General features: G+C 47.7%; 1 protein-coding gene across 2 annotated transcripts in view; it reads right to left on the reverse strand.

The window, feature by feature from the left end:
* The window catches only part of HTRA1 (HtrA serine peptidase 1), a 57,267-nt gene that overhangs the window by 19,657 nt on the left and 14,958 nt on the right, over positions 1 to 22,652 (reverse strand). For both annotated transcript variants that reach the window (XM_043475231.1, XM_043475232.1), the window contains exons 2-3: positions 7,720 to 7,819; positions 7,055 to 7,259 (exon numbers count right to left, since the gene is read on the reverse strand). In XM_043475231.1, coding sequence (XP_043331166.1) covers positions 7,055 to 7,259; positions 7,720 to 7,819 — 305 coding nt within the window. The remainder of the gene's footprint in view (positions 1 to 7,054; positions 7,260 to 7,719; positions 7,820 to 22,652) is intronic.

Genomic DNA, 22,652 nt, shown 5'->3' on the forward strand with positions numbered 1-22,652 from the left:
CTTTGTGACTCCATGGACTGTAGCCTGCCAGGGCCCTGTGTCCATAGGATTCTCCAGACAAGAATACTGAAGCAGGTTGCCATTCCCTTCTCCAGGGGATCTTCCCAACCCAGGAATCAAACCCAGGTCTCCTGCATTGTAGGCAGATTCTTTACTGTCTGAGTCCCCAGGGAAGTCCCCAAAATAGATGCTTAATAAATATTTATAGACACCATGTATGAATAAAGAATAACGGAAACAATGAGTGAATCAGACCATTAGGATTTAAAACTAGATAATAATTCAGAATTCACAAAATTTGAATTCACAAATTCCTATCAATGTTATAGAGAAAGAGGTTAAAACTAAGGCCTCTCTCTGCTTAATCCATCAAGACCAAAGCATCTTCTTCAGCAAAGAAGCACAGTCCCCACAAGAGCAAATGAGATCAGCTTCTCTGCCCTTTCCCCTGTGTTACCTCGGGCTTCACCTCACTTGGATCTAAAGAGCATATTTCAGTCCAAGCACATTTGGCTCCCCTGGAGCAAGGTGTTAATCATCTCACACTGGGGTTGGCAAATTTTTTCTGTGAAAGGTCAAAAAGTAATAACTGTTGGTTTCATGGACCAGGTGGCCTCCATCCCAACTACTCAACTCTGCTGCTGACCAGTAAGAGCAGCTGTAGACTCTACCAAAGCAAACGGGCATGGCTGTGTCTCAATAAAACTTTATTTACAAAAGCAAATGCAGGGCCGGATTTGGACTGCAGGCCACAGCTGGCCAACCCCAGGTCCCAACACACTGCTACATACACACTAACGAAACTAGCAAGTGGAACCAATGCATGCCTTCCCCCTCAGTGAAGGGGACATTCCCCATGGGACACCTACAGATTCACTCCCAACAACCTGGGAACTGCTTTGCCAGAACCATAAATAATAGTCTTGGTTGAATTCCCTGAAGAGAAATCACCAAAGTGAAAAAAAAAGCATTACCATATTAAGAGAAAAACATAGCCAAAGAATTTCCTTAACAATCAACTAAGTTCTTGAAATGGGGCCAGAAAACACACTAGGGCTCTGGTTTTTGATGGTTTGGGGAACTGAAATATTTTCACATTCCATGAGAAGCTGCAATCAGAACAACGAGAAGCCTCGTCCCCATGAGCCCTTGGGTGAAGGCCGACCCAGAGCAAAAATGCCAGCTTCCAACCCAGCGTCTGGATGAACATCATCTGATGAAATATTGATCTGCATCCCCCTAAAAATGGTAAAAAATCAATACGGTAACAGGAGCCTCTTAACATCGAGAAGAGTCTGTGGCCTCTTTAGCCAATGCAATGCCAGCCTCTCAGTTCAGGGAGAAAAAAAGAGGAGAGACCACAGAACGCCCAGGACGGAGGGAGTGGAGAAAAGAATTCAAAATGGAAAAACACAGAAACAAAATACCAGGGTAGCTATGGTACTGGGAGCCGCATTCCAGCTCCTGGTTACTTTACGAGGATGAGTGACAGGCTCCAGAAGACGGGGAGCCAGTCCAGCCCGGGCCCTGTGTTATCTGATTCACTTTTGGACAAGCTCGGGCGGCTGAGTCAGCGCCTTCTGACAATCAGGTTGTCTGAGGAGAGCTGGCTGGAGGCGAGGGTGGGGGCGGGAGGGGGCATGAGTCACGCCCGCAACCCCGTCCCCTCCCTCGCCACCGTCCCCGGGTCACCTGGACCCTCCTCGCTCCGAGAAGTCGGGGCAGGCCCGCCACCAGCAGGCCAGGCTCTGACAGACAGGCCTGGAGGGAGACGAGAGCCACTCAGCAGCTCCTGAGACTCGGGGGTGAGGGTCTGGGACCCTCACTCTCCCAGAGCCATCCGGGTTCTACATTTCACAGTCAGGAGGTGTCAGCTCTTCTGGCCCCAGCAGCCAGCTCAGCAGGAAAACGACCCTCTGGCAACAGAGCAGCCCCCCAAGCCCAGATGTGTCACCTTCAGCCACTTCAAACAGCGGTAGGTGGCGCCTGGCCCAAAGATGGCCGCGGATGCTGCAGGCCCGGCCTGGAGGTGCAGGAAGAAACCCACTTCACAAGACGGGACAAGCCTGCTTCCAAACATCCGCTGGGGGTGCTGGCGTCAGGGAGAAGTGCCCACAGGAAACCTCACTGCTCCCGGGGCTCTGCAGGACCAAGGACCACAGAGCCCTCGGGGCCTGGCAAGGCCATTGTCCCAGCTGCAGGATCAGACGAGCACCGGCCTCGCGGAGTCTGGGGTGGGGGTGGAAGCGCTGCCTGCAGCCCGCTTGCTGTGGGGTCACCTCCTCTCCTGAAAGTGGGGAGCAGCCACTGCAGGAGCCCCAGTGCCTTCCTGCCCCACCGCCCCCCCCCCCAACTCCACAAGCAGCCGGCCTTGCCTCCTCCGAGCGGAGGACTCTGAATTCACCCTCTGTGCACGGCTGTTGAGCCCTTACAACATGATAAGTGACTAAGACGGCCGTGGCCCTCACACCCCAGCGGCAGAGAGAAACTGAAATCCGCAAGCAAACACGACAACTGGGAGGGAAATATGAACAGTGACATGAGATCCCCTCTGGGGTTACGCGTCCCCCGAGTGAGGAGGGGGAGACAGGGACACGGACCCTCCCTGGATGGGTGTCAGGGAAGGACTCTCCGGGGCAGAATGTAACCTGAGGCCTGAAGGACCTGGGGCGTCCCCAGTGGCTCAGCGGTAAAGAATCAGGTGCAATGCAGGGGCTGCAGGAGCCACAGGTTCGATCCCTGGGTCTGGAAGATTCCTGGAGGAGGGCATGGCAACCCACTCCAGTACTCTTGCCTGGAGAATCCCCGTGGACAGAGGAGCCTGGCGGGCTACAGTCTGTGGGGTCGGGAAGAGTTGTAATGACTGTAGCGACTTAGCACGCACACACGGAAGGTCACCCTTGGAGGAGCTAGAAGGGGGACACCCTGGGGAAGGCAAGACCAGGGGCCCCAGAGAACAGCCCTGCTTTGTGGGAGGCGGCGGGGGATGTGGAGTAGTGGAGGGTTAGCAGAATGGGGGAGGTGTGGAGAGAAGAGTTGCAGGAGGGGAAAGTGGGACCCCCAACAGGCTGGGTGCACCTTCAAGTCCCTGGTTAAGTCGTTAAGATTTCTCCATCAGCAGAGAGAGAGTGTGAAGGGCTTCATAGAGGCAGACAGGACCCGATCTGAAAGCTGCAGTCCTGGGACTGGGGGTCAGGGCGGAGGGGACAGATGCTTTTCTCCTTCCTGTTTCCTAACCAACACAGCTGGAAAAACAGCTGCAACAAAAGTAAGTTTCCTACCTTCTTCAGTATCTCCCCAGTACTTATTCCTGTCCTGCACTCTGACCTAAAGAAACCAAATATATATTTTTTCTCTCTCTCTTTTTTCCTGAACTACTCAGCAAAAAAAAAAAAAAATGCTGCATGGACAAAACACGGCCTCTGGAGAAAAAATTTTTAAGTGTCCTGCACACACGGCCAGCGTCATGTTCGACACATTTTGGAATCCGTTTTTATCTGAGGCTGAACTAGTTTGCCCTCAAAGCTGCTTTCTATTAAACTGTTTGCATGCACACTATCCTTCCTTCCTGCAGCTGGCACCACCCCCCGGGCCCCAGGCGAATGCTGGCCCCCGTCCGTGGCCCTGAGGAAAGGGCAGTGGAAAGACATGTCTGGGCAGGCGGGCTGCCTTTGGAGGGGACGCCCTCCTTCGCCAGCTTGGCGGAGGCAGGCACCCTGCTCAGGGAGGTTCCCCCCAAAGGTTCTCCCCTGCTCAGACTCAGCAGGGGAAGTCAGTGCACATAAGTCGCTCAGCAGTGAGGAGCAAAAACGCTCTTTGGTCACAAGCCCAGAAATGTCTCTGGCAAGCTCAAGCCGAGGCGGGTTTACAGAAGATGTGAGGGGGCCTTGAAGAATGAAAGGGAAAGTAGGCTGGCTGATCAGGCTCTGAAAAGGCAGGAGCTCAGACAGCCCGGGGGTCCCGGCGGCAGGGGCCACACTGGCTTCCCCATGTCATTTTCCTGCGGTTGGCATTCAGCTACTGCTCCAAGCGAAGGATCTGCTTGGTCTGATGGATCCGGTGTCCCATGGCCCCAGAGGGGTTGGGAGGGGCGCTGTGACTGGTGCCCCCACAAGACTGCCCAGGGGGCTCAGAAATAGATCCAGAAGGAGATGCTGGCCTCTGCGCCCAGAAGACGTGGGCAGTGACCACAGGTGTCCCTAGTAATTTCCATTCATTAAAAGTGGCAGGAATAGCACACTCAGGAAGGAGGGTCTCGGTGTTAGTGACGGAGAGCCCTTCACGTGAAATCCTGGCCCTGGGGGAGGAAATGGGCCCAGATTATAAGACACCAAGTTGACCACTGGGCCCGTGTATGTGGCGGGCAGTCACCCCAGTTTCACTGGGTTATGAGCAAATGGCCCTGGGGAGACTCAGCCATGACCTCACATGGCAAGCGGCATTCAGAATGAGTTCGATCCTCAAGTCCAAGTTTTATTGGGTCTGTTCTGCCTCCTCTGAGATTCCCTGCTGTTTCTTGCCCCCGAGGTGACACGGTGCAAGGTAAGCTCACCGCTCCTTCCCCCACTCCCAGCACTGCAGACACATTTATAAAATCCTGTGCTGGGGCACAGTAGTCTTCACTGAATCAAGGGGCTCCTCCCAAACTGAGCCTCATTACAAACCAGTCCCTGCCCCCCTCTCCTAAATAATCAATCCTCCAACTAAGGGAACAAAATGGAAAGAGCTGGAAGAGATGTTTTCACTCTCCCCATTTCCAACTACTATCAGCAAAAAAAAAAAAAAAAAAAAGCAGTTTAGTCAGTGGAAACCAGTCTCTTGTGTGGGTGTCTGCAATTTAATATCCTTTCATTTCCGATTCCATTTTGCAAAGCCACATTAGTTCGACTTTAAATTTTCAAGCTCTTTTTTCTGGGGCTAGAAACTCATCTCAAATAGCCTGCTGCTGGCAGGAAGACTAGCCTCCCGGGAACAGCAAGAGCCAGGTCAGAAACACCCTGCAAAGCTGGTTTATCAAGATAATCCACATCCTGCTGGGACCTGCCAGGGATGACAGGAGAACCCACTCTCCACGTTGGCTCAGAAGCTGAAAAGAATATCCCCCGGCCACAGCAGCTGCATGGGATGCGCCCACGCGTGCCAAACATGAGATTACTCAGCGGGAGCAGCTCACGCAGGGTCCAGACCAGCACCCTGCCTGCAGAGAGAGCCCGCACGGCTGGCTGCCTCCCCAGGGCTCGGCGGAGCTGAGTCCTGCGTGTGGCCACAGGATGTGCTATTCTGGCCAGCCTCCTTCCGGTGAGACTACCACATCCTGGACACCTTGCGAGCTGTATGATCCTACACCGGGGTGTGCCAGCCTCCCCGTGGGTTATTTAAAGCCAAGCCATCTCATCACACCAAAAGGTCAGGCTTTATCCCTCCGTCATGGTCACGGGCTTGGGCACTTGGGGAACCTGGCAGGCTTGCGTGTGTGTGCTCAGTCACTTCAGTCGTGGCCGACTCTTTGTGACCCTATGGCCCGCAGCCGGCCAGGCTCCTCGGTCCATGGGACTCTCCAGACGTGAATACTGGAGTGTGTTGCCATACCCTCCTCTAAGGGGATCTTCCCGACCCAGGGATCAGAACCGCGTCTTCTGCGGGAAGCCCCCTGGCCAGCTTAGGAGGCTATAATTTCACCACAGTATTAGCTATGTGGTCTCAGGCAGGTGACTTAAGCTCTTTGAATCCCTATTCCTTCCTATGTAAAACGGGAATGATAAAAGCCATTGACCGAATAGGTGAAAGTTATAAATGAAGGCAGAGCCTGGTCCAGTTTTGGAGCTTATCAAGTAAAGTTAGTATGACTATACTGTGACCCATAAACACATTTTGAAAGATGAGTTGTTACAGAAATCCCATGGTAACCTAACAGAAATAGTATGCAATCGAGACCTCTCTAAAGGTCAGTTACCTACGCTGGGCACAGGGCCTGTTTCTGCCCTGATCAACAGCACAAACGAAAACAGCCTGTGCTATCTCACTGAGGTCTGACCTCACAGCTCAGATCGGGTAAAGGGCCCAGAGAGCCGGAAAAGAAGACCACTCTCTGCCTCTCCGCTATGACCTTTTCCTGGTCCAGAAACAAGATTCCAGTCTATCCCAATTCCTCCTTCCAGATGAAGTCTGAAAAATGACAAAGTGTGGAGAAACCAGAAAATCTCACCACGCACCTGCCGCTTAGCAAACCAAACCTCTGTTATCAACATACCAACAAGTGGGAACTGTTGATGGTCTAATAAAAATCGGACTTGATTTCAGCCAAGATTTTGGGCTTCCTTGGTGGCACTAACGGTAAAGAACCTGCCCGCCAAATGCAGGAGACGCAAGAGACGTGGGTTCAATCCTTGGGTTGGCAAGATCCTCCGGAGAACATGGCAACCCACTCACTCCAGTATTCTTGCCTGGAGAATCCCATGGACAGAGGAGCCTGGCGGGCTACGATCCATAGGGTCGCATAAAGTTGGACACAACTGAAGCAACTTAGCACGCACGCATGAAGATTTGGCTAAACAAATCAACAGAACAAAAATGACTACAAGGAGAATATTTCAACAGAAAGCAAGCCATTTACCAAACTGAGCTCTTTACATCTCAATTTAAAAAAAAAAAATCTACGCTCAGATAGTTGTAGTTCAGAGTCACACTCTTGCAGGAGGGTCCCATGCATATTAGCATAAGAAAAGCTTTGAGAAGTGCTATGAGGACAAAATCCATTAGCTTTGCTTCTTTATAAGCCTACTGCTTTGATAAAAATTTTGAACATTATTATTAAAACCCTGATCTTATAGCCTGCTTATTCAAGAAGCTTCCATGAGATCCCACCCTTTCCCCACCCGAGACCACACTCAGCATCTCCCAAATGCTCTCCTTTGATCCAGACCTGACTGGCTCGGTCCCACTTGAGAAACTCACAAAATCAGGGAGCTCTGGTGTCTTTGGACCTCTCCGGATTTAGCCAAGCATCAGCCAAGGCACCTGAGAACTTGGTCCTGCAGGTGGGAAACCCACCTACCTGGTGGTCGATTTTGATAAGGGCAATGTCCGCCTTCTCGTCCACGTCTTTGATCTTGGCCTCATAGGTGGCGCCGTTCTTCAGCTCGACTTTGACCCGGTGCTTGTTGGTCACCACATGGGCATTTGTCACAATCAGTCCATCTTCGGACACGATGAATCCAGACCCGCTCGCCACCGGCACTTCCCTCTTAGAAAAAGGAAGCCTAGAACCAAAAAGAGTACCCGGTTAAAGCTGAAACATTTAAAATCGACCCTCTGACACATTGATGCATTGGTTCTATAACAGCAACAGACACCTGTTACTAGCAATTGTTACTCTGCACAATGGCTTTACTAAACTTTAAAAAAATAGAATGAAAATAAAATAAAATAAAAAAATAGAATGTTAGACTGACTTTTATTTGCATCCCCAAATTCCACTTAGAAAATATTCTTAGGGAATCTCTTCAGAACCAGAGGCTCTAAAAACATGTAGAAGGGTCAAGAATGTAGATTTCAATAGGCAAACATGAAAATATCCCAAGGGAGAAGAGCTTATCTTCTTGTAGGACTGTATTCAGTGATACTCTAAAGTGTCTCAGAAATAGTTCTGATGTTTTGCTTATGGCAGCAGTTTTCGTGGGAGCTTCGGAGACTGGGGGAAAAAAGGAAGGCGCTCTTTACTTGCGAAACAGTTCGATGTGAACCACGGCAGGAGCTATCTTCTCCACGACATCGGCAATAAAGTTGTATTTATGGCGCAGACTATTGGGATCTTCCTGACCTAAGAACAGAAACAAAGACAAGACACTTAAAGATCCTGTGCTCTGTGCTATGGGTTAGAAGAACCAGAAAACCTAAAGGAGGGTGAAGACAAAATCCCAGACCTGGGCTCAGAAACAAAGATCTTTCCCGCACTTGAGGAAATTCCCACTCAGATGCATGTGCGTGTGTGCTAAGTCACTTGAGTCATGTCTGACTCTTGGCAATCCTATGGACTGTAGCCCACCAGGCTCTTCTGTCCATGGGATTCTCCAGGCAAGAATACTGGAGTGGGTTGCCATGCCCTCCTTCAGGGGATCTTGCCAACCCAGGGATCGAACCCACATCTCCTATGACTCCTGCATTGTAGGTGGACTCATTACCACTGAGCCCCATATAAGGGAAGCCCCATATAAGACACCAATACCCACCAAAGATGACCTCTTTGCTGGGCTTCCTTGGTCTCAACTGTTTCATCACGAAAATGTTTAACCAGAGGCATCAGCAGACACCTGGGCCTCCTTTAGTATTCCAAACAGTGGATCGCCCAAGGGTCACCTTGACGTGGTACCATCCACCAGTGTCCCTTCCCTGACTCCCCCAGAACCACAGAGCAGCCCTTCTCAGCATACCACCACCGTCGAGGGGAGGGCTGAAGCTGTTTCTGATGAGATGATACCCATCAGACGTTAGAGATTTAAGAGGCTACTATGAAAAAGCACTAAGGCAAAGGCACAGATAGTGTCTTCCCCACTGTCTGTCCCCACAGCAGTTTTCCATCTTAATCATTCACTCCACTCCTCCCACACCAGGACATCCCAGGCCAAAAGATGCCTTGATTCTACTGGGGGGAAAAAAGGGAAAAATCCAATGACCAAAATTCTCTATGTAAACATATGCACTATAATTAGGGAATCCCCATACCGTGGGCATTTGCAAAGCCACTTTCAGACAAAGCTATCACAGATCCCACATAGGGTTTCAAGGAAGGCAAGAAGTTAGTTGCCACCAACCCGATGCATGCACCCATGGCACCTGACTCAGAAATGAGCTACTGGAGACTCAGGGTACCGAGCCCCCATTCTGTGGGTACCTGAGTGGCAGAGGCAGTCTGAGCCTCTTACTTTGACCCCAAACCTGTGCCACCTGGTCATACCCCAGAATACAAGTCTCTCTGCTTGGACGGCAGAGTGGTTCCAGGTCAGTCTGCAGCCAAGAATCCCACACCCTGCCTTCCCCTCCTCTCTGCCTCGGCCATGAGTCTAGCTTAGGGCAGCACCCAGCGCTCTGCCAGCCTCACTGCCACCCAGCCTGGGGGGAAGGGACTCACAGGGAGTTTCCAGAAACCTACAAAGAAATTTGACAGAGAAATATAAAAAATTTTTTAATAGAGCTGGTTGTGTCTTTTCTTATTATTGTCTTTTCTCATTACTACATCTTGGTAGTAATTCATTTTTAGCGCATTCTATGAATGTATTGATCCATGATGGGGAGGAAATAACAAGGAAAGGAACCCTGATCCTTCACTACAGGTGGTCTGAGAGGCCCTGGTCTGCCTTCCTCACCATTCACACAATGGGGTTCACAAGAAGCCTGAAGTTTAAAAGGAAACCACTGGCCTGCAAAACTGCCCCTCATGAACAAAGGGTCTGTGCACCCCACCCCCAACACACAGACACACACACACAAGCCCACACCTACACTTACACCTTCATGAATACTTGCTCACACACACATATACACACATTCACTCTCATACTCATGAGCATGCACACATACACACACTCACAGGTACACACATATATAAAGACATCCACACACACTCATGCACACACATATATACAAACTCCATGTGATTCTTACAGAAACACAGCTTCATATATACACACACACTCTTACATTCACACACATACCCAGTTATGTTCACATATACACACATACATGCACTCTTACACACACACACACAGGATGCCTCCATGCCTGGGGCACAGCCACTGCTCCAGGCTGTGAAACCTGTGACATTCTCAAATTCTCTATGTCTCTTGGAACTGCATATCCACAGGTATCCCCAGCGGCCGTGTGACCCCACCAGGGACCTCAGTTCTCGGCTCTATACCCCTAGGCACAGAGACATCTTGGGGACCAGCCTGCCTCTCCCAACTTTCCTTCCTAGAAGTGAGAGACCATCAAAAAACAAAGGGCCCCTCTCTGTCCCAGCTCCTGGACTCTGCACTGCTTTATTTCAGGGCTGGAATCCACTCCCTTTATGCACAGCTTGATTGTTCTAAGGTACAGTTAAAAAGGTCTGCAACTACTAGACAAGATCAACTAACTCAGCAAATTTACTGCAGCATCATTTTTGTTATCTTAGTTTTCAGGACCCTTTCATATGGTACCATCAGAAAACCTTCCCTCATGATCCCCTTCCTGTGGAAGAGGAAAATTGGATATTGTTCCCATGTGCTTTAGAACTGTGGTGCTGGAGAAGACTCTTGACAGTCTCTTGGACTACAAGGAGATCAAACCAGTCCATCCTAAAGGAGATCAACCCTGAATATACACTGGCAGGGCTGACGCTGAAGCTCCAATACTTTGGCCACCTGATGTGAAAAGCTGACTTGTTGGAAAAGATCTGGATGCTGGGAAAGACAGCAGGCAGGAAGAGAAGGGGTTGACAGAGGATGAGATGGTTGGATGGCATCACCGACTCAATGGACATGAGTTTGAGCAAGCTCCAGAAGTTGGTGAAGGACAGGGAAGCCTGGCAAGCTGCAGTCCATGGGGTTCACAAAGAGTCGGACACAACTGAGCAGGTGAACAACAACAACCTTTAGAGACACTGAGGCTCACAGACTAAAAGTGATTTCTGCGTAGACACTAAACTTTCTCCATAGAGTGTACGAATCACAGAAAAACCTGAGCAAATATACAACATTTCCAACCTAACACTGGCCCCAAACGTATCTGCTGTCCTCCCAGGATTCCACATAGTTGTGGTGATTTAACTGGTGTGTCTCCCCGAGGTCTCCAATGGGAGAAATAAATAAGGGGATAGAAACATTCCTCCCCAACTCAGAACCTGGCAAACATCACCCAGAGACAGCTGTAAACAAGTGCTTCTGGGCTTCCTTGGACCTGCTCCCTGAGAAAGGCCAAGAGGAGGCTTAACTCCAACAAGACCAGCAACCCCAGGGAAGTGTGGAGATTCTGAGAACCTCACAAGAAGGACAATTACTAGAGCCCTGCCACTAAAAATCATCCCCTCGCTTCCTCTTTCTACTTCCCGCAAAGGCCTGGGAGAATCTGCCTACATCAGGGATGAAAATGAGCATGGGTTTTTCCAGCTAAAATGAGAAGCAGTTGCTTTCTTCCACACACTGGAGAAAGGGGCTCCAGGGTCTACCCAGCTGGGACAGCAACATGGGAGAGCAGTGTCCAGAGCTAGCCTGGACACCAGAAGGCCCAGGTTCCAGCCACAGCCTACTGGGTGGTCTCCATTTCCCCGTCTGCAAAATGGGGCCAACTACCTCTAGAATGAGCTGTGAAGTCTATTCCTGCTCCAACATTCTGTGATCTAATCCCTGTCTCTCCCTCTCATTCCAACACGCTACAGCAAGAGAAGGAGATTGTGGGATCTGAGATTGGGCACAGGACTTGCCTAATTCTGCAGATGAGTAAACAGAACAGAGGGGCAGTGGGAACACAGACCACACTGAGAAGCCCAAGGGACAAGCCTTAATTGTGCAGCTTAGATGAAAAAGCAATGAGTGACCTCTGTTATCATTGGTGGATCCGTGTCAATGGGAGACATAAACAGAGCAGAGAAACTGAACCGAAGCAGGATCAACCAGTAGTCCATATATGGGCAAAACGTCAAGCCAAAGAAGTGTTTGCCTTCTCCAAACACGATTTTCGAATGAGAAATAAAAGGGTCGCTAAGAGCAGCTTGACTCAGTGTCAGAGTCTGGTTCCATTTAAAAAGTTGTCCATCAAACTAGAGGAAGCTGCTGCTGCTGCCTCATGATCTTTAGAAACCCTGGTTGGCCCCATCTGCTGTGATTTCAACTGTGAGTCAACCATCTTCCTCCAAGAGGGGTCAGCTTGGGTGAAGAATTCCAGAGATGGACCTGGCTCTGCCATGACCCACTCTCCGAGTGATGGAGGCGGACGGAGGGCTGGGGCATCCAAGCCACTCAGCATGGGGAGGATGGGTCACAGCACCGGCTCTGGTCTCAGAAGGATCAGAGTGTGACACCTGGTCCAGGATTTCCTGGCTGTGTGACCTTAGGCGGAAGACGCCTCCAAGTCTTATTTGATGGTTAGTCACTGAGTTGTATCTGACTCTGACTCTTGTGACCTCTTGGACTGTAGCCCACCAGACTCCTCTGTCCATGGGATTTTTCAGCCAAGAGTACTGGAGTGGGGTGCCATTTCCTTCTCCAGGGGATCTTTCTGACCTGAACCCCAGTCTCCTGCATTGCAGGAGGACTCTTTACCAACTGAGCTACCAGCAAAGCCCATCTACTTTCATGTGTGTGTGTGATTTTTTTTTTTTAAGATGTTTTTAATGTAGACCATTTTTCAAAAGTCTTTATTGAATTTGTTACAATATTGCTTCTGTTTTGTGTTTTGGGGTTTGTTTGTTTGTTTTTTTTTTTTTTTTGGCCCCAAGGCATGTGAGATCTTAGCTCCCCAATCAGGGACTGACTGGCACCCCTGCATTGAGAAGTGAAGTCTTAACCACTTGACCGCCAAGGAAGTCTCCTACTTCCACATGTTTTTGACACTGACTTTATGAGCTACTGTGTATGATAAAGTGCTTGGCCAAGTTATGGCATAGCTTAAAAATTAAAAAAACCCAAAAGAACTGGTGGAGTTTCTCACTAGGCAGGTCCAGACAGGGTTGAGCACCAATCACCTCTGTAGCACAGCAGAAAAGGAAAGGGAGAGATGAACATGTCCAGAGAACCACTCTCCCACTCAGCAAATGTGTGTATGTCTTGGAGACTCCTAACAGGGCCATCATGGCCACCAGTGCAGAGGCAGAGATCAAAGTAAAGCTGTGTGGTAAGCCAGTTTTTCTGGCTTTGATGTGTACCTCCATTCCCCAGCTTACAAGAGCACCCCATAGCCACTGCAGAGCTAGATGAGCGCTGGGTCAGCAGAATAGCCAAGCCTGAACCGAAGCCCAGTCGCACTCTCAGATTCCCTTGGAGCAACCAAGCTGCCCCAGAAGACAAATATAACTCCCTCTGTGAAGTGAGGGACTTGTTTAATTAGGCCAGAACTGACACCACAGAAGGTAATGAGGTTGGGAAACCTCAAGCAGAGTCGAGGCCTGGGCCTTCTAGCTGCTCCCTTATCACAGAAAGCTAGAATTGGCTGGCATTCAATAGTGGCCGGCCATTTATAGAAAGCTGACAACTCAGAAGCACTAAAGTAAGGTATTGTCTACATTCCTGATTAATGTAAAAAAGATAAAAGACAAAAAATGGCCAACATAGGGAGTCAAAGAGGGAGCATCACTACAGATCCTACAGACGTTAAAAGTATGATAAGGAAATATCATGAACAAAATCATGCACATAAATTCTACAGCTCAGATAAGATGGACAGATTTTTTAAAGCCATAATCTATCAACACTCACTCAAGAAGATATTGATAACCCAAACAATACTATATCTAGTAAAAAAAAAAAAATTGTAGCTGTAGTTTAAAACCTTTCCACAAAGAAAATGTCAGGCCCATAGGACTTCATTGGTGCATTCTACCAAACATTTAAGAAAAAAACAATACTAACATTTCACAAACTTTCTCCAAAAACAGAAGAAGGAAACTACTGTCTAACTTATTTTATGAACTCAACATTACTCTAATATAAAAGACAAAGATATTATAAGAAAATTATAGGCTAATATTCAGTATGAACATAAAACTAGTATTAGTTGCTCAGTCATGTCCTACTCTCTGTGACCCCATGGACTGTAGCCCACCAGGTTCCTCTGTTCATGGGATTCTCCAGGCAAGAATACTGGAGTGGGTTGCCACTCCCTTCTCCAGGGCATCTTCCCTATGTAGGGATCAAACCCAGGTCTCCTGCATTATGAGTATTCTTTAACATCTGAGCCACGAGGGAAGCCTGAACATAGACTAAATGTCCTTAAATTTTTCAACAAATAGAATTTATCAATATAATAAAAAGGATACCATATCATGACTAAGTGAGGTTTATCCCAGGAAAGGATAAATACAATTGGTGTAACATCCGAAAATCAAGCAATGTAATTCACTATTCAGTTCAGTTCAGTCACTCAGTCATGCCCGACTCTTTGCAACTCCATATATTAACATATTAGAAAAGAAAACCTGAACAATCATTTCAATAGATACCAAAAAAAAAAAGACTCTACAAAATTGAACATTCATTCATGATTAGAAAAATAAAGCCAACCTCATCAAACTAGAAATAAAAGAGACTTTCCTCAATTTGACAAAAGGGATCAAAACAAAAATCCCTAAAACTCACATCATACTTCATGGTGAAAAAAATAAATGCTATGCAAGAGACACAGGTTCTGTCTCTGGGTCTAGAAGATCCCCTGGAGAAGGAAATGGCAAAGTGCTCCAATGTTCTTGCCTAGAAAATTCCACGGACAAAGGAGCCTGGTGGGCTACCGTCCATGGAGTTGCAAAGAATGGGACACGAATGAGTGACTGAGCATAGCACACACAGCTAAAAATGGGAACAAGGCAGGGACATCTATTCTTACCACTTCTATTCAATATTTTATTAAAGCCTTAGAATAATTAATTAGAAAAAGAAATTTAAAGGCATAGAGATTGGAAAGGAGAACATAGGACTGTCTTTATTTGCAGATGTCATTAAGGGTCTACAAAAAAAAAGAATCTATAAATATGCTACCTAGAATAAGCGAGTTTATCAACATCACAGGGTTACAGGTCAATATGTACAATCAATTGTATTTCTAGGCTTTATCAGTAAACAACTGGAAACAACAGTAAACAACTTGAAACAAAATTTCAAATTATAACACCACCAAAAATATTAAATACTTGGGTGCTGTGCTTAGTCACTCAGTCCTGTCCAACTCTTTGAGACCCCATGAACTGTAGCCCACCAGGCTCCTCCATCCATGGAGTTTTCCAGGCAAGAATAATGGAGCAGGTTGCCATTTCCTTCTCTGGGGGATGACTCTGACCCAGAATCTAACTCATGTCTCTTGCATCTCTTGCATTGGCAGGCAGGTTCTTTACCATTAGCACCACCTGGGAAGCCCATTAAATGCTTAGGAAAATGTTTAATAAAATATGTGCAAGCCCTGTACACCGAAAGCTGCAAAGCACTGCTGAAATAAAGAAAACATAAATAAATGGACAGAGACATCATATTTGAGTCAGAAGACTCCCTCTTATTAAGCTATCAATTTTCCCAAAATTGGTCTATGGGTTCAACATAGTCCCAGTGAAAACTCCAGCAGGAAATTTTGTAGAAACTGAGAAGTTATTTCTAAAATTTACGTGCAAAGCAGAGAATGCAGGATATCAAAATAATTCTCAAAAGGAGAGAACTGAAAGGTACATTACGTGATTTTATTTCAAACAGAAAAATTTCTAATAACTAGGATTAGCAGAATGATAAGTCACGACATTTTACAAAGACGGAGCTTTCCACTTACCTAGTAAATATTTATCATTACTGATTTTAACACAACCAATGACCCACTAAGAACAGCCATTTCCTATAGTTCTATGAGTTTTAAAATATATTCCCATCCAAAGATAATAAATGATTCATCTTTCCTCTTTATAAACCCCTAGTCACGCACAAAACTCCACAAATGTTGCTTCCTTGGAACCCTCATCTCTAGGGTTTTACAAGTAATACTTCTCAACTATTTTCAACAACCTCCTAATAGGAGGAAAGGGAAACACACACATACTGTTGATAAGTTTTGATGATTATTATCAAAATTAGAATAACAGGGAGTTCGCTGGTGGTCCAGTGGCTAAGACTCCATGATCTCAATGCTGGGGGCCCAGGTTTGATCCCTGGTCAGGGAACTAGATCCCACATACCTCAACAAAGAGTAACGATCCCCTGTGCCACAACTAAGACCTGGCACAGTCAAATAAATATTTTTGTGTAAAAAAAAAATTAGAATAACAGACACTTCCATTATAAAGTGTTTAGTGAACAAAGGTCAGGCAGTAAGTGAAGTATTTGACATATACGTTATCACATTGAAGAAAAGTGGCTGCAGTGAAAATGAAAATCACAGTGAGGGGGCTATGAATCAAAGGACAAACTTTTACCTGCATTTCTCTCTCCAAAGACTTGGCACACAACTGCACATGTGCTTTAAACACATTAAACCATGTGCTTCTTTCGTCTTTAAGGCAAAACAGTCAGGTAAAGATAAGGTGTGAAGCAGGAAGCAATCTTTCCAGTCCTAATGCATTCATTCTCAAACTCAGCCCAAAGCCACCCCAGAGTACCATGGCAAACTCCCAGGATATTTCATGTTTCCTGGGAAAACACTGTTGAACACCTTGAGAACCAGCTCCCAGCAGTTCACAATCTCAAAATCAGGTTGCATTACATTCTTTCAGCGATTCCGTATGTTTGTCAATCTGGATGCCGGGTGGTGGTGGTCGCTGTGATTAAAAGCCAGCACCATACAAAAACCAATGTTGAATTGGAAATGGGTGGCACTGTCCAATTTGAATCTAAGATTTGAGAGGCTGTGTGGTTCTCTGTGAGTGCACACAGATCATATGTATTAATTTTATAAGTAACTGTGGATAGTGACTAATAAAACTAAAATGTCACTTTTCTTTCTTGTTTATTTGGCTATGCCGGGTCTTAGTTGGGGTACTCGGGATCTTCACAATCTTCGGTGCAGTCTGCGGCATCTTTAGTTGCAGCACGTGGGACCTAGTTCCCCCGAGCAGGGAGCAAACCCAAGCTCTCTACACTGAGAGGATAGAGTCTTAGCCACTGAACCACCAGGGAAGTCCCTCTTCCTTTTCGTGTTTATGTCCGACGACTACTGCGTTACAAGGACACAAAAACTTATTAAGTTGTTGGGACCTAATTATCTGATAAACAGAACTGTCAGACCCTTCTTTCGGCCCAGTGTTCAGTCACTCAGTCGTGTCCGACTCTTTGCGACCCCGTGGACTGCAGCACACCAGGCTTCCCTGTCCTTCACCATCTCCTGGAGCCTGCTCAAATGCATGTCCCTTGAGTCGGGGATGCTATCCAACCATCTCATTCTCTGTCGCCCCCTTCTCCTCCCACCTTCAATCTTTCCCAGCATCAGGGCCTTTTCCAATGAGTTGGCACTTCGCATCATGTGGCCAAAGTACTGGAGCTTCAGCTTCAGCAGCAGTCCTTCTAATGAATATTCAGGGTTGATTTCCTTTAGGATTGACTGGTTTGATCTCCTTGCTGTCCAAGGGACTCTCAAGTCTTCTCCAACACCACAGTTCAAATGCATCAATTCTTCAGCACTCCCTTCTTTACCATCCAACTCTCACAGCCATACATGACTACTGGGAAAAACCATAGCTTTGACTAGGTAGACCTTTGTCGGCAAAGTAATGTCTCTGCTTTTTAATACGCTGTCATAGCTTTTCTTCCAAGAAGCAAGTGTCCTTTAATTTCGTGGCTGCAGTCACCATCTGCAGTGATTTTGGAGCAATTACTAAGACACCCAGTGTGCACAAACCACGAAACTATGGGAACCTCGGCCTGGTCTCCGGGGCTCTCTCCAGTGGATAATGCTGCAGCCCAGCACAGCTACAATAATCAAAGCAGAAGAGGATTTATAGGGAAGGTAGTCAAGGTTTTGGCCTAGAGCCTGCATTTGCCCCATGAGGGCCCTAGCAAAGCATTCAGTTGTTAAAAGCTTCTGGAAAATCTGCAGAAGTGAAATATTTAAACTACAATTGGTTAAAACCTTGTCTCCTTCCCTCTGTCATCTCCTGTCTGCTGGAGTGCTGTGGACAGTCAGGGATATGGCTACAGGGAAAGTACATCTAGGAGGATCATTTTTCTTTGGGTTTAATTAATAAATACATTTATGTGCTTTGAAGTCACTTCTGGGTCTGATTATCTACCCTAGGACAGAAATGGTTTGCAGCGGGACTGCCCTGGCAGTCCAGTGGTTAAGACTCTGTGCTTCCAATGCAGGGGGTTCAGGTTTGATCCCTGGTTAGGGAACTAGGGATCCCACACGCCAGGAGACCAAAAAATAAAACAAAAATAGATAACAATTTTTAAAAATTTCAAAAAGAGATGGTTTCCTAGGAGACACAGGAAGGCCAAGCTGGACTCAAACCCCAGAACGTTCCCGAGTGAGAGCAGCATAAAAAGCGTTAAACCCACCCCTGTCTCGAGGCCACAGGCTGAGCTATCACTTTCCAGCTCTCCACCCTGCACTCAGCCTCCCAGGCACATATCCACACCTCCCAGAGTTTCCTCCTCACTTCCAAAACTTCTAAAAATCCCACTTGTACATTCTAATTCAGGCAGGTCGGTTTTCGATGTCTCCCTTCAGTAATTACCACTTGGAGTACATAGACTTACTGCAGGACTCCCACGGCCACCCCCATCTCACCCACAACTCCCTCCATCACGTGGCTATGAGTCCCCAACTCTATCTCCCAAGATTCCTTAATGCACATTCTTCACGTGTGCAAACCTCTCACCAAGCCTCCAAAAACACCATTCTCCACCCCATGTCCTGCATTCACACACACATTTTCCTTCCTGGCCAGCATACAGATTCTCCTCCCCAACAGCAAGTCAAATCCCACCCAGCTTTCAATCTTGGCAATAAATAGCACCAACAATAATACTACTATACATTTACGGAGCATCTACTATGCATGTGTCAGGCGCAAAGCTAGGCACTGAATACCTGTTCTCTCTAATTATTCCTGCAAGCCTGCAGGAGGCTGTTACCCCCGATCTACAGAGATGGGGAGACGGAGGATCACAGAAGTCAAGCACGATGCTCAAAGTTTCAGAGCTGGCGAGCAGCAGAGGCGGGAGGACGACCCCGTCTGTCTGGCTGCCTAGCTGGAGCTCTTTGCTCTGTCTCTGCGGTCTTTCACCCAGCCTCCAACCCCCTGAGGCCCCTGCGGTTGTGGGAACCAGCTTCTCACTTCCAGGCCTGAGAACTCAGAGCCAGGATTTAGGATTAACAAGCCAACCTTCACTTCCAGCAAGAACAATCGCGCTTTCCAAATTCTCCACAGGGTTGATAAGTAGGGCTAATTTGGAAAACAGAACGCAGTGTATTCGAGGGAAAAGAAATAAATCCCCCTTTATTCAACAGGAACAACATGTTCTCAAAATTCAAATCAGTTGCAGGAGCAGATTGGTCAAATCACTGGCATTTTAATGCCCCGTCCCACATTGAGGACCAGCTCGATACTTTGCAGAGCCCAGGGCAAAAGGAAACTGCAGGGACCCCTTGTCTCAAAATTATCAAGAACTCCAGGATGATGAGCAGAGCATTAAGTCAGGAGTGGGGGTCCTTCTGAATAGATGGCACACCCATGAAGCAGACCCTGCCTATATTCCAACCTCATCTGATTTAAAATCCAAAGTGCTTGTGAAGAACTGAGAAGCATCAGTAGGTCCCTGATCTAGAGGTAGCAACAACACAGGCATCTCACTGTGAAGACTAAGAGGTGAATTCTGTCCACAACCAGTGGGCTTGGAAGAGAATCCTGAGCCTGGGCAATGTCTCAGTTTCAGCCCAGGGAGGTGATGAGCAGAGCGAACTGTGCCTGGGGACCTTTTCATGTAACTTGAGATAATGACTTTGGGTGGTTTTAAAGCTGCTTCGTCTGTGGTCCTTCATCACCAGCAAGAGAAAACTAAGATGGGCAGGAGTGATGGTCTCTAAGACATCCCAACCCTGTGAAAGCTCCAGACAACTAGGGAAATCTACCAAAACTTGAAGTAAAGACTACAACAACAACACTGCTTTGCTATGATGCCACTGCGCAGGACCTGCTGGAGATGATGCCTTCATCTGGCTGCACCTAGGCAGACTCAGCCTGCCTAGGAGCAGGGGAAGCACCCTGTGTGCTGGAAGGCAGGTGTCTATCTCCTATGATCTAAGGTGCCTGGACCAGTTCACTCTCCACGAGGCAAATTGTGCAACCTCAGGCAAGCCCCTCAAGTCGAAGGTTCCTCCACTGTAAAATACGGAGGCTCAACTGGGGGGCTTCCAAGGTCCCTCCTGGCTCCACAGAGAAAGGGAAGAAGTCATTTGTGATTTTTCACCTAATTTCTTCAACTTTAAATGTCAGCAAATACTGTCATGACGCTTCGTGCATGCTCAATCGTGTCTGATTCTTTGTGACCCTATTGTGGTAGCCCACCAGGCTCCTCTGTCCACGGGATTTTTCAGGCAAGAATACTGGAGTGGGTTGCCATTTCCTCCTCAAGGGGATCTTCCCAAATCTGGCTACAATGCTAGGAGATACAGGAGACCTGGGTTCAATCCCTGGGTCGGAAACATCCTCTTGAGGAAGAAACAGCAACCTACACCAGTGTTCTTGCCTGAAAAATCCCATGGACAGAGGAGCCTGGTGGGCTACAGTCCATGGGATGACAAAGAGTCAGACACAACTGATCACAAGCACACACACACAAAGACAGTCATCCTTTAAAAACTACTAATCATAGCACAGCCTGGTCCTGACAACTGACAGCATGTAGGGGAAAGGAATACCAGATCACCTTACATGTCTCCTGAGAAACCTGTATGCGGGTCAAGAAGCAACAGTTAGAATTGGACCTGGAACAACTGACTGGTTCAAAATTGGGAAAGGAGTATGACAAGGCTATATATTGTCACCTTGCTTATTTAACTTCTATTTAGAGTAAATCTTGTGAAATGCCAGGTTGGATGAATCACAAGCTGGAATCAAGATTGCCAGGAGAAATATCAACAACCTCAGATATGCATATGAAACCACTCTAATGGCAGAAAGTGAAGAGGAACTAAAGAGCCTCTTGATGAGGGTGAAAGAGGACAGTGAAAAAGTTGGCTTAAAACTCAACATTCAGAAAACTAAACTCATGGCATCCAGTCCCATCATTTCATGGCAAACAGAAGGGGGAAAAGTGGAATCGGTAACAGATTTTATTTTCTTGGTTTCCAAAATCACTGTAGATGGTGACTGTGGCCATGAAATTAAAACACGCTTGCTCCTTGGAAGGAAAGTTTCAACAAACCTAGACAGCGTATTAAAAGGCAGAGATATCACCTTGCCCACAAAGGTCCATATAGTCAAAGCTATGATTTTTCTGGTAGTCAGGTATAGATGTGAGAGTTGGACCAAAAAGAAGACTAAGCGAGGAAGAAATGATGCTTTCAAATTGTGGTGCTAGGAGAAGACTCTTGAGAGTCCCTTGGACTGAAAGGAAATCAAACCAGTCAATCCTAAAGGAAATCAACCCTGAATATTCACTGGAGGGACTGATGCTCACACTGAAGCTCCAATTCTTTAGCCACCTGAGGCAGAGAACCAACTCATCGGAAAAGACCCTGATCCTGGGAAAGACTGAAGGCAGGAGGAGAAGGGGACAACAGATGGTTGGATGGCATCACCGACTCGACGGACTTGAGTTTGAGCAGAGATAGTGAAGGACAGGGAAGCCTGGCGTGCTGCAGTCCCTGGGGTCCCAAAGTGAGACATGATTCAGTGAGTGAACACCAGCAAAGGGGAAAGGACAAAATAGGAAGAAAGCAACTCAAAGTGATGACTGGATTCGTCCAGGGTCTACTTGCCAAGGGGCTGTGGCAGACCAGTCAGGGCAGCCACTGTCCTGCATGGCTGGCTCTCCTGCACTTGACGCAGTCCCCCAGGCACTTTGGGTCCAGCCCTCTCTTCCTTGAGAGTACCTGGGCATAAGTGATCAAAGTTCTTCTTAAGGCAAGGGCACAAATGCATTGTACAGAGGTTGGAAATGAAAGACAGTGGAAAACCTTTCTGTTTTCATTGGAAAGACCAGGAAGAGTAATTACCCCTGAGATGCCAGCTTGGACCCACCACTGATCTCTGCCCGGAAGCCTTGGGAAATTTCTCTTGGCCACCAGCAGACACAGCCAGCCAGTCTCCCATAGGCTCAGAAACGGTAAATAAAGGAGCAAGCATAGCAGGCTTGTAGTGGGTGTCAGGGAAAGTTTAAATAGCCTTGGGAATGGCTCAGTTGAGTAAGGGGTCTGGGATGCACTCCTCACCTGTCATCAGGCAACCCTCCCACAGTCAAAGCACCCCAAGAGGGTGCTCCCCATAGGAGGTCCAGTCTCTGCAGCCCCATCTTCCAAGGACCAGCCTAGATTCAGGCCTAGAATCCAGTGACCCCTCAGAATGCATTGCCAGGGGGTGTACGCCTGAGGCTGTCTCCTTCTTCATCTGTAGAGGGTCCCAGGGCCACATGTCAACATTTCTTTGTCCCTAGTAGGGCGAGATTAAGAGTAACTATGAAGAGGCTACTTGCTTGGTAAATAAATCCAGGCCCAAGTGCACAGAGGACCCCTCATCCCCAGGAAGAAATTATCACTCACACACCATCCACATGGGCCCAGGGGCCCAGTCTCACTGGTCCGGTTCCACTCACTGCTCAGTACCTTTACCACGAGGCCAAGTGGAGCCTGGCAAGGCTGGGGAGGGGTGGGGGACAGGGATGTTGGGCATCATACTGCCCTGAGCCAAAGGCCCCCCAGCTCCTGATGGGGCCAGAACAGACCCGAGAGAGGGAGAGGGCTGCAGGCCAAGGCCAGCCGCCGGCACCGTGGAGAAA

The sequence above is a fragment of the Cervus canadensis genome, chromosome 8 (assembly GCF_019320065.1).
Source record: "Cervus canadensis isolate Bull #8, Minnesota chromosome 8, ASM1932006v1, whole genome shotgun sequence".
Classification (NCBI taxonomy): domain Eukaryota; kingdom Metazoa; phylum Chordata; class Mammalia; order Artiodactyla; family Cervidae; genus Cervus; species Cervus canadensis.